The sequence below is a fragment of the Mya arenaria genome, chromosome 10 (assembly GCF_026914265.1).
Source record: "Mya arenaria isolate MELC-2E11 chromosome 10, ASM2691426v1".
In the NCBI taxonomy this organism is placed as follows: domain Eukaryota; kingdom Metazoa; phylum Mollusca; class Bivalvia; order Myida; family Myidae; genus Mya; species Mya arenaria.
In genome coordinates, this window is record NC_069131.1 from 32798633 (window position 1) to 32811973 (window position 13341).

The 13341-nt window shown below is 32.0% G+C and overlaps 1 protein-coding gene across 1 annotated transcript; it reads right to left on the reverse strand.

Moving 5' to 3' along the window:
* Positions 1 to 4438: 4438 nt before the first annotated feature.
* LOC128206777 (receptor-type tyrosine-protein phosphatase alpha-like) lies at positions 4439 to 13339 on the reverse strand. Its single transcript, XM_052909472.1, has 12 exons — positions 13260 to 13339; positions 12719 to 12931; positions 11962 to 12115; positions 10707 to 10842; positions 10142 to 10273; positions 9174 to 9276; positions 8025 to 8101; positions 7272 to 7391; positions 6863 to 6991; positions 6487 to 6644; positions 6207 to 6342; positions 4439 to 5661 (listed from the first exon to the last, which is right to left on the reverse strand). Exons 4-12 carry the CDS (start codon positions 10740 to 10742, stop codon positions 5563 to 5565), a joined length of 990 nt encoding a protein of 329 aa, XP_052765432.1. The 5' UTR covers positions 10743 to 10842; positions 11962 to 12115; positions 12719 to 12931; positions 13260 to 13339; the 3' UTR covers positions 4439 to 5562.
* Between the last annotated feature and the right edge of the window lie 2 nt (positions 13340 to 13341).

A 13341-nucleotide genomic window follows, 5' to 3' on the forward strand; every position in this document is an offset into this window, starting at 1 on the left:
GTATCGGAAGACTTGAGTAATAAAGCCTTCTCATAGGGATAGATATAATGTTGACCACTCATATGGGAAAAATGGCTTTTTATAGAAATTAAATGCAATTACTTGGATTGACGATGGTATAAAATATTATCATTATAATTATGGAAATAGTCTTGGTTTATTTCGAAGGTTTAAAAGTAACTAACTTTAATAATAAAAATAGAGCAGGATAATTTATATTTTCAGAATAATTGTTTTAGGTAAATTGTATAAATAGAAATGTAGTATGGTTGGAAAAATAGAAACGTGTCCATAAGGAAGATTATTTGTAACGTATGGTTACATGAAAACATAGGCATTGGAGAACGATAACTCAACCTTAGATCATGATAAGCCACGAAGTTTTACTTCTCTTTGCTGAAACCGTCGCGAACGTCAGGATGATACGGATGAAAATGGGGCGTTGAAAATCAAACAAAACGAGTATGAGATGAATTTCAATTTTGTTCCTTAACCGTTGAAACCTTAAATGCCTAGATTATTTATTTGTAATAATCACTTAAGTATGATTTAATTCAGGTTCGATATCATCCTTACAACACATTCACTTAAATGATATGTACCAAACTATTAATCATTTTCTGTCGATTTTGGCATTCAACCGAGGATGTCTTTTGGTCTGTAAAGCAATATTTTTGTCATGAGTAACTTATGTTTATTAAGCAAAAGAGAAAGGACAATCTTGTTCAAACCGAAATTTTGTAAATTATCACAAGATCAAAAGTGACATGACAATACAGGCATGCCAAAATTGGTTTGGATGAAACAAGATGCAGCAATGACTTGTTTTAGATAAGTTATTCGTACCCATGACGTTTGTCATATAAAGTTCTGACTGGAGCGTAATAAAATACTAAAAGGTGTCGAAGACGATATTAAAAACTTATGAACAGAACAATTTCTTTTGGCTAAATAAATTTTATGGTGTTATTACGGTACCATCCCTGGAGTAGGTCTTTGTAATGGAAGTTGAACGTTATTCAATTCCATTCCTCGTGGATACCGGATAATTCCGTTATTCATGTCGCTTATTTCAATCAGTGAACATTAAAAGATAAGTAACAACTATGTAGTTGCTTGAATGTTTTACTAAAATGCAGAGTTGGTAACTTATTACCCTATATGAAAAGGGCGTTAACTGAAACCTGTATTATGTTGTAAGAGCTTCGTATTTGGCAGCAGACGATCATGGACAGCAGCATCGTATCCCGACAATAGTTGTCATATATTGTACTGCACCATAGACCTGGTACAAGTGTGCCTCGGTGAAAAAAACCTTGTTTAAAACACGAACAATAATGTTTCGACCAAGGATCGTCAACACCATCTTCGTCACCGGATCGTCGAGACATATATGTTGTACTTTACTATAAAAATTGTACATAAATAGCCTCGATAAAAAGAGTCTTGTGCAAGTCATCTACAATACTGTACTAGCATTGTCATGAACTGTTGGAGAGTTTTTATCAGCCATAAATGTTTTTTCCCATTAAATTGCCAGACATTTTTGTTGGGAACCACTTGAAAAAAATCAATTAAATATAATATACTTAGTTATGAAATTAAAAAATACATATATCTCTGTAAAAGGAGAAAAATAAGACCATCCTTTATTGGTTTAAAGAGTAGTTTAAAATTTGCTTGGAATATTTATGAAAAATCAAATATTAATGAAACAGAACTTAAAAATTGGTCAGTTGTAAAATTGTTTATCTAGACCACATACGTTTTAAAAACAGTAAAAACTTATATACTTTGTACAAGAACATAGTATTTATATTTTCTTTACTTTTTTCACCTCTTTGCTTTGTTTATATATTAATATAGATATATGTTTATGTGTGTGTATGTGTATGTATGTGTGTGTATATATATATGTATGTATATGTGTATATGTATATGTATATATGTGTTTGTGTATGTATGTGTATGTATATGTATGTATATATATATATATATATATATATATATATATATATATATATACTTAGATGTGTGTTCACCCTTTTAGTTATGTCATACTTGTTTTAACATCTGAAATAGAAATAAAAAGACAAGGATGTAATATAATAATTCAAATTATAGATGATGTTTTGTTTAAGATGATATCATTATTGATAGAACTGAAATTTAATACACTAGTATGTATAAAATTCCCTATCTTTATGAAATGTGTTGTGAGGTATGTTCATGTGGTGTGCCCCGAACCACGCATACCATAAATGTACGGGGACAATAAAAGGTAACACACTAAAAAAAAAAAAAAAAAAAAAAAAAAAACTGTTGGAGCATCCAGAAAGCAGGAGCTGATTTATTTGGGTGTTTAAGTTTTCCTATCTAATGAACTATAATTAAACTTAATTCATTGGATGATGAGTTTTTCCAAATAATTATCAAATAAGCATTGCTTTACTAGTAAAATATTTAGCAAAATGGCACCGATCTCGGTAGCGTTTATAATCATTTCAATGGTAATTTAACCTTTTTAATCATATTGATAATGATATTAGGAGGGAGTTGTGTAATCCACTGAATTAATACCTTGATAAATACATTTGGGACAAGTTATTGTTTGTTGTGGGGGACAGATTTGAATATTAATTGACGGCTTAAGACAAACATTTTCGTGTTATTTACGTTTCCCGGTCGTGGCAAGGTTTTAAAATGGGATATTCTAAATTGACATGGTTGAATAAATTTCTCGTGGACCTCTTGAAATAAAATGCACTTACATTACGCTATTACATGAAATACGTATAACAGGAGTGATCCGTGAGACTATATACAGTCGTTCGTTAAAGAACCTGAGAAGCTCTTACTATGATTATACTGTATAGGCATACGATTGCCAATGCCCTAGCCAAATATATATTAAGTAATACAACAACGTTTAATTTACCGGTAGCGTGAATGTCGACCGAAATACATACAGAAACACGATTCACAAAAGAAAAACAAGTTGATCGAACAAAACACATAATTAGTATAACTATTTCTGATCTTGAAATCAGTCCTGTATTCCAAGGTGTTTACTTAATCAAGTCGATCAGTTTGAGGATGAGGGATTTGAGAGGAAAAGTTTAACCTTGTTTAATTTATTGAATTTGAATTATTCCTGAATAGGAACATTTTCATTGTGTATTCATTTATTTTGTTGCTAAGATCTATATTTAAAACATAAAGGTGAAGCGTGAATTATGATTTTTATCAGCGGTCCTTGATGGCCTTATATTCAAATAATTTACAGAGCGGTTGTAATATCCTAGCATCCTAATATCCTAGAATTTTCTTACATTAAATATCTTACCTATCTAATGTGCCAAATTGCAGAACCACACATACGTCCAATTTTTATTTTTGACGTTCTAAAACTGTGTTGAAAATTAATTTGTTGTCGAACAAGAGATAAACAAAATTCATTTCAAAATTTAAAGCGGAATATCGCTCGTCTCGTCCTAGGCGCAAGACGGTGGTGATCAACATATTAATATTGTATCGATAACACAAGACTATACAAATAGAGACTTATAATAGCACACACATTTTTGGAAGACCTCAATCCCACATACTAATTTAGGGAGCGATATATTACAAAATGATAAAACATTGGTATTTCTAGAAGCGGTTATTTTGGTAGTTGAAATGAGTATGGAAATCATACCACTAGACACTGTAGCTAAGCTTCAAGAAGATTTGATAATTAATTAAGAAGTTATTGCCTGAACACGATATACATACATGTCGATGGGGAACAATTATGGAGTTGTTTGATTTTACCTTTATAAAATGACGACTGATGCTGCATATTTTGCTGGCGCTGCCGCATTCGGTCAACACTGTTGAATAACGTATTGTGTCGCATTTATAGACGGGGGAAAAAACTAAATGTCGCCTTAATGTATTCAAAATAATGTTAAGAAAACCTTAATTTGCACAGCTTTATAGCAAAACTCGACATCAAAATCAGTAAAGAAATAAGTAGTAGTTACGGCACCCACAAACAGAGTTAATAAGATTGCACAGGAGTGTTTTCGAACAGGTGTGTGCCTTCAATTATGAGGGCTTCGGTTTTGTACTATGTAATAATTAACGTGTTGTATAACTTAATGATAAATCGACATAATAATATATATTAGCAGTGGACCGACAAACATGCTTATTCGTCTATTTTTTAGGAATACATTTATTTATAACATGATCACATATGATATAGTTATAATGGTGTATACAGCTTTATCTATTTAAAATCAGGCAATGTATTGTATCAAGAACATACTTATTCACTTCCCGTTTTTTTATGTTTGTCTTTACTTGCTTCAAGCTAATCTTTGAACCTCAGGAAGTGTGTTATTACGTCATAGACAAATGATCTTGATCCAACAAGTCACATAGAAGAATATATTTTATTCGTTATAAAAATATATACAACATATTTTTTTGAATAAGGTCAATTTGGAGCATTATAAAAACATTTCAATACATATAATGCTTTAATACAATGTAAAAAAAACAAACGTAAATAAAGTAAACAGACAATACTCCTGTTTTCAGATTCATCCTTACACTTTAATATTCATGTCATATAAGTTTGAGTGAGACATGATGTTTTTGTACCATTGGACATGTTGACCATTCCACGTTTTGCCTTTTGATAAATGATAACACTTTTATTCATATATCAACTGTTTTATAGTATACATATTATTTGAAGCCAATGCAAGTTGGTAGAAAACATAGATTACTATCAGAAAACTATTTTTAAATAAAAATATAACTTCTATAAAAATATATATATATGCAGTTATGCAAATGCTTAAATATTTAATAAAATATAATGTTACGTGCAAATCTTCTCGTACAAAACATTTTGTCAATAAAAACCTTATCAACGCCAAAAACATTTAAAATACTTAATGGCTCGTTTAAATACAACATTTTTTTTTATAAAAATGAAATAAAAAATGTTTAATTGTATGACGTCTTTGTAAACGTTTCGTATTCATTGTGTATTCAAAGTACCTTCTACATCCGGCATAATGCAACACATATGTAATGACAATGATAATGTACAATGCGTTCATTAATCATTAAAGCAGCACTAACTGCGTTCTTACATCAACTTAACGACTGAAAGTATACCCCACGCGCACATTGAATGTCGCTGAATCTTATCAAATGTTACCTATTGCGCGATAAGTTTGCATTTATGCCTCTCCTATGGGATCTCGTTTCGATCAAATACAATACACTACAGTATGACTCAAATAATGAGTGCAGTAAGTATGCAAATATTTACAATGACAGTCAAAAAACAATGTTTAGATATACATATAAACACTAGCGTTTTGTAAATTATGTGATTACGGTGATGCAGAACTGCAATCATTTTACGTTTACATAAGTCAACATAGCAAATTATACGTAATGAAGCTGAAGATTACATATCTATCCATGATGTTAATATTCATGTGTTCTTGAAAAGGGCAACACATCGACGTCTTGTATCACAATGGTCAGTCGTGTTTACTTCCTCTTGATATTCGCACTTGTGTTGTAGTACACAGCGTCATCTGTTGTATTCAAGGATTGGAGAACACACTCGTAGCAAAAGAAAAACTGTTCCTGAAAAATAAAACCTGTATGCAAAAACAATGATCATTATGGATACACAGTTTTAAAAATATAAAAAAGACGAAAACTTCCAATTTAAATATGCGAATCGATAACAAAAACAACGTCATAAATAGGATACAATCTAGGCGAAACAATAGCAACGTTACTTATTTCATTATGCAATCTGAATGCCAACTTGGCAATTACACTACCAAATATGTCGACCTTGAAAACAAATGAACAAATATTAAGAAGTTTAACAAACAAACATATGATGGACTCAAAACGTCAACCGATACAAACTATTAAAATTTATTCGTGTGCAATAAATATAAATATCATTCATGGACATTCGTATTAAAGAAGCAGTTGTTATTCAATGTGTTTCTCGAACAGTGTATGTTAGGTTTTGAACTTGGCGCCTCTCTACAGGCTTATCGTTAAAATAACTACTGGTTAGTCATCGTGGTTTCCATTGTGCCATTGTGATGCAAAAATAATACCAAGTATAAATTATATAAAATGATTTGGTTGAGAAAGTATTTTATATTTACCTTATTTGGAATCGAAAGCGGTCGTCTTGCTCTGACTTTCCTCACCGCATTGACCACACTGACTTCATTATCTTCACTCAGTGTTTCAAGTAATGTCGAGACAACACATAAAAGTGCGCTCTTTCCAGCGCCGTTCCTGTCACAATGATATTATGTCAGGTAAAGATTGGTATCTACGACCGTATTAATTAGTTATTTTCTTGTGATATCAAAGGTATTTTTAATATTAACACTAAGACAAAATCTGAAGGCGACTTTGCTAATAAAAGGGTGTACGTACATACAATGCACCAATATCGGTCCGTTCAAGTGAGATGATTTGGATGCGTCTTCAACCTCTTTGATGAAGGCAACAAAATGTTTTGCCGACTTTGGAGTATCGTCATTTCTATCCCAGTCCAAATATTCATAGTGTGGTATTCTTATCTCTGGCTTGGCCTAAAATCCAACGAAAATACTAATGTTGTTGTTGTTGTTGTTGTTGTTGTCGTCTTAAGTGCTTTTGTTATTGCTGTTGTTTTGGTTTATTTCATACTAGAAATCACATATTTATTTCCACATGAACAATAAGAAACTTTTAAAATTTCAACTTTAAATAAAAGAGAAATTAGCATTTGCTGTGTTTTCAAAAATAATCATACAGCCCTCAATCGAACCTTTTCGTCGGGTTCAAAATGCAGCTTTCTTTTAACAAAGTGTCTTGAACTTTGATCTCTGGCAGAACGTATGGAAATCACACCTTTCTTCATTGATAGGTTGTCACCAGGAGCATATAAGCCAATCCCCTGCATTAAACAATAAAAGTAACAGGAAACCCGTTTCTTCATCTGAATAATATACAGAGGATTTTACATAACTGGCAACTCGATACCGCATTTATTATGTTTTAGGCTTTATCGAAATGAACAAGTAATGAAATAATAATAAGTGCTTCTACATAGACATAGCTAAATAATGAAGAGTATAACTTAACACAAGCTATATATCGCTTTATACGTGTAATATCGTACTTTCATAATTGCTACATTATTTGTTGTATGAACAAGATAATAACAAAAACAACACCTGTGCCTCCATACTGACAATACAGGAACAGTTTTCTTGAACAGCAAGTGCAACAAAATCGAAAACTGTGTCAGCCAGAGGTGTTTGTGCAACCAAAAAGCGGTCTTTTGTTTTGAAACTCTGAAAAGTGATTTAAAGTGACAGAAATGTATTAATAGTAAGAAGGGAGTTTTGTCGCTCTCGTTTAGCGTATGTTAGGCATTAACGTTAGGCCTTTATAAAGAGTATTATAAGATTTTTTGTCTTTACGTTCTCCCTGTAGTGTACATTGTATCTTTATTGTAAAAATGAATAGTCCATTTACTGAATGTAATGGAAATTTCGTTTCAGCGAGTCAACAAATTGTATGCAGACTATCCAAATACTTATAGAGCTATCATTTCAATTCAAATACTTTTAGAGCTATCATTTGAACATGCGTACGGCAAACTATCGTAAGATCAACAACTTCAATAAAAGCGTTTGTCAGTGTTACTATTTCAGTTAGATACTGTATTTCCGTGATAAAGCATACAGACTCATATCACTAATCATATTCTTAATATTTAAAGTTATTTTATGTGTTTTTTATGTTTCTTATATGTTACAAAATTTGTTTGAATTGCAAATTTGTTTTTGTTAATATTGTTTGATTTTGCAAGTTACAATTTCAATTTCATGTGTGATAGCCATTAATTAACTGAAATTCCTACGTACGTCTGTTGTTAAGATTGAGGCAGAATTTATGATTAAATATTCATCCTACATACTTACGTTGATGTATATCGCATTGATGTAATCAGATTCGCCTGGTTTTAAAAACAGATAAAGTCGTGGTCTGTTGGAATCACCTAAAATACACAACACTAAGAATAAAGATCATGTGAACAAAAACCACTTCAAAGGACGGGATTTTCAAGTTGACAGAAGAGGGCGCTTGGCAACAGCAGACACCTCCGACACGGAAACAGGTGGCAAATCAAAATCAAAGGAAATATTTTACCAACGGTCATGAAGACGGGTACCGGCCCTTTGAAAATATGGCAAACGTAATAAAATATTAGCACAGTTAAATGCATGTGGCTGGACTAACGATAACCGAGTTTTGCGAAAATACGGGATGAGGATATGGTTTCTATTTGTGAGACACAATTTGGAGAATTTGGCGCTAATTGAAGAAAAATAATATACATGGCTAGGATATAATAAATTGGAAATGGGGTTACAAAACCGTCTGGCGCGATATGGCTACTTGGTAAAGATTGTGGTTATGTGTAATACAATTCGAGAATGAAATTTAGTTTGTACTGAAATGTCCATTAGATGTTAATAATTAAATTCTCAATAACCCTAAAACCAAATCAAATTAACTCAGGCATTTAATGCCAATGTACCCTAAAGCAAATGCTCATTCATTGTAGCTGCATTCTTAGGGTACAAAATAGCATTACAATACATATGTTTAATCAGATTATGGATTCTAAATCATTTTGCCTATACAAATCGAACATAAAATATATAGAAAATGAATTATATGGTATAGTTTTTGTTTTAGAATTCCATTATGTTCAACTACTTTTACACAATCAGCCAGTGTTTAAGTGTTTAAACTTGGTGATTTTTCCTTTGGTCCGGGTGTTATTATTGTTATCTAGTGAGTCCATTTATATGTATTTGTATGATCATGTCTGTATAAAGCACATTTAACGTTACTTACTTACTTAATTTTAATGTTTTAAAATTATTGCCTCAAAATCTCTTAATACCTGAAGAGAAACTAACCTGTCATATTTTGTTATTTAGTGTATGCATATATGTTTATAACATGTTTATTCGTCTAAATAGGCGATTTTGAGATAAATGCCTTTTATATATCTAAACCATTTAACGAATGCTGCACTTTTGCAATAAAAATAGTGGTACCTGGTATGTCTGCGTATTTTCTGTTCTTTTTTGTCAGAAGCCGATTTCTTTCCATAGCCTGCAGTTCCTGTTCTGACTTTCGCTCTTGATTCAACTGCATTTTCTAACGAATAATCAGAACACAACATTATATATGCATAATATTAATGTAAATTTTGATACGAAGTAGTTACATTAAACATTAAAACACCGTTAATCCGAACACCGTTTATCCGAATTTATCTTTGTTTCTTAATTTTTATTGGTCCCGATTTTTATCTTATTTTTTTATTAAAAATTTGATCAATTAACCAAATTTTTCGCTCTTTTAAAGTCAAAACTACTGTCCTAAGTTTATATCAATTATCTTTCGTAAACTGAAATCTTGAATGGAGCCTGTCGGTCATCTCATAGTTTCACAAGATACTGGGATAGCATGTGTGCTTCGGCCTGCGGTGATAATGTAGCATAGTAAGGTAATACTAAAGAATGGCATTGAGCACTGGTATGTAACATACGTCGATGTCAGATAATGAGCGACTTATCTTGGATGAGTGATATTTGTTTATAATCGTTGGTTTACACGGTCTTAATATGATTTAAAATATTTATCTTACCGAATGCAATCGCCACATTACTCTCTCGACTATCTGTCGAACTATCCGGCGATAAGTTCATAACGTTTTTTAATAAAAAGTTAAAAAAAAAAGTTTGGCGTTCTTTTACAATAATTCAACATAACTGTATACTGAAAACAAACATTCATAAAAAATGTTGATAATGTGTAGCCGACATTGCAATATTAACCACGACATATTTTACGTCACCAATGATTTACGAACGCTGTCATTGTCGAAAAAGTGATAATCCGGATTATCGTTAGACGGATATCGTTTATTTAGGTCCCGACGACTTTGGATTAACGGTGTTTACATTAATTTTAAACATTAATTCACTATAACCTTTGATACCTTAAGTAACACTCCTACCTCAAACTGCTTCTGTATCTCCTGTTTGCTGGACATCATATTCATATATTCATGGAAGTGTTCTCTTTTTATCAACGAGCAATCAAGTGACAATGAATGGACCAAAGCTTCGTGTAGATACTTGTATTGACTCTGAAAGTAGAAATCATAGTTATTAGATAAAGAGTGGTTTTAGTGTATGGTTTAGTTACTTTCGGGCGTACTGCTGGAATACTTTATAGTATGCATTAATGCCACACTTCCTTGAACTGCATTTAGCATAAAAATAAGATGTAAACATTTAATCAAATTGGTAATGATTGAAAGAAACAATTAACTAGCAAGGAATAAAATATAAAAGAAAATATTCAATCTTTCTTTTGTCCTATAAATGCATAAATTTCATTTATATGGACACAATCGCACTTTTTACCTTCTCATTATAAAATAGTATTTTAGAATTTATTCCGTGAAACCAATGAATATCGAACGCTGCCCTACTGCGCTTATCTATTAACGGACCACGCCTTTTTGCGCCTATTCATTTAATAATCTTATACAACATATACATTAGCAAACATCTAACTAAAGTCTGAATCATGCTGGGTCTGTTCTGTCTCATGTTGAAAACACATCCCGGGATATCTATTGCTCCTTCTGTTTCACCCTCTTTGGTCAGAATGTCCAGAGCTATGTAGGTTCCTGTTCTTCCTACGCCGGCACTGAAGACATATAAAGCTCAATGACTTTCTATTGTGTCTGCCAAGAAGAGAGCATAAAACATGCATTCTTTTACTCAATTATATTAAGTTTGATTTGCAAATACCATAATTTTCAATATGTTTAATTTAATACTTTTTTTGACACTCTACGATAGTGTACCTGTTAATCTTAGAATGTATCTGTATCACTTTTTCTGGCGTCATCATACTCAATACACTCAGACTCTCAGACTAATATGATGTGATAAGTAAATTATTTGCATGAGGGAAAGCAATTTAATTCACAGACATGATAATGCTTTTTATACTTTTGTATGACAAACTATGCTAAGGTAAGGCCGGTGACTTTTATAAATACACGGAATGCAAATGTACGACTTTGATTGCGGTTTTATATCAAATAGTTTGAGGATACGTTTTAACTACATACGTTTAAGACGTTATCAATCTTAGTTCATAAATGCACTTGTCATTTCGTAGTGTAGTGCAGTAGTGGTTGCATCGATCCCCGGAAATGTTTGATGTCAGATCAAGATTGCTGGGACAGTCCTCGTTATAAGAATATGTCTTATAGTATGTCTGCTGATTTATTTTGCTAATAGCGAAATGTAATACCGTTTAGTAGTCTCTATACCGATACGATGAGAAAATACTAACTTTTAACTTTCACATCACGTATTTATATATATATATATATATATATAAATATATTGCGTATGGAATAGTTTTAGGAGATTACGTTATCGAACGATCCGGTTATTAATAACAGAAAAAAACGGTCCAATCAAAAGTGTAATGATAGCCAAATCATTGCGGCGTATTTGAAACCTAGCACCAAACATTTTTCTTGTTTATTTTAGTATACATCAAATTCAAATACACATTTCCAAGCGAATGCTATCTGATTGTTATTTTATTGTCTTTTACAAAAACCTTTTGTTTTTTAAACTAAATGCACTGCAAAATCAATCAAGAATCTCATATGAATCGCTTCTCATGTTGTGTTTTATTTCGATCTAAAATGCTTTAAATTGATTTCCAAACATGCATTTATTTCATCAATCGTTGAAGCTAAAGGATGAACGGTGAAATAAGATAAACCACATCTTGACACCCTACCTGCAATGCACTATCACTGGTCCATTAAACGTACTCGGCAAGGCGTTCACTTTCTGTCTAAACTCATTGAGGTGACGTCATCAGGAATGTCCTTGTCTGGCCACGCTGTGAACTGAAGGTGGTGCAGATTTCTTTCTTCGAAATTGTGTTTACCCTGATTTGAAATAAAACATAAATATAAACAATGCACACTGAAATTCGTTTATCATGTAACTTTTCTTAAAAGAAGACAAGTTTGTCTTTGTTGAACACATAGTAGGTCGAGGAAAGAATGCAACTAAATACATAATACATTTGTACATAATTCGAGTTCCTTTTCATACGATAAATGATACGAAAGCGCAATGTAAAAGTATTATATTTAAGATAAAAAATCTCTACAAATGTAAATTATATTAAAATGGATATGGCATTTAATGATTGTTTTTGTTGTTGTTGTTTTGGGGTTTTTTTGCATTTCGTACTTTGCTTATTACTGACTATCATGTTTGCACTACTGTTTTATTTAAGTTTGTTTTCTTAACTAATAAGATAATAAAAAAGCCAATGTGGCAAAGAAATCGGTTAAAACGCAGTTTTGTGCTTGAAATATATTGAAGTATTTACAAAGAAATATCAACCTTTAAGGAAGTCATTAAAGCGCTTGTTTGATCCCGTAATACCTTAAGGGCACATACTTAATTCGAGATCTGATGGAAACTTATTTTCAAGTGGATGAATATGAAGTCAATTGAAATAATTAGATGTTTTAGCCTACCTTCCTGAAATCACACTTATTCAAAGCAGTGTTTCCTCCATATTTCATTGGAGAAACTTCCACGTACAATAAGTGATGACATCTTAACTTTAGAAACTATTTATTAAATCTATTTTATCTGAGCTTCTTCTGCCTAAGTTTCTTTAATAGTAAGATGTATAGTGGAGGCTTTGCACGCTGGAAGCCACATGTTGAAACCTAGACCGCCTCCTCCTAAAGACAATAAATATGATATATATCCTTTACCTGACGCTGAGCTTTTGGGGGGAGTACTTGAAAACTTTGAGTACTCAGTACTGATAACTGATTTACAGGTGAAGGATGGAGTGTCATGAAATGGGTAAGTTGTGCGAATCCGACGATGCGCTATAGTACTCCAAGTCACTAATTGTGTAGTCATTTGTATCACGTATAGGTTATGGTAATATTAATCAGAATTTGATTATTTGATTATTAATAAGCGTAGCTGCACAAACTCCATCAACCTATGTTTACGTTTATACTCAAACTACTGGCGGTGTCCAAGTAAATTAAACTTTACCTTGGATAACGTTAACTGTCTCCAAATGAAATCTGCGTACAGTCGTTCAACCTTGCACACAACTTCTATATCGCCATATAGT

Bases quoted from the DNA above. Each gene is read 5' to 3' on its own strand.
- LOC128206777 (XM_052909472.1), bottom strand. From the start codon at position 10,742: ATGAGACAGAACAGACCCAGCATGATTCAGACTTTA. The intron at 9,277-10,141 runs GTAGGAGTGTTA...ATTATTCGTTAG, and splicing joins AGATACAGAAGCAGTTTGAG to AAAATGCAGTTGAATCAAGA. The intron at 5,662-6,206 runs GTAAATATAAAA...TTTATTTTTCAG, and splicing joins CGCTTTCGATTCCAAATAAG to GAACAGTTTTTCTTTTGCTA.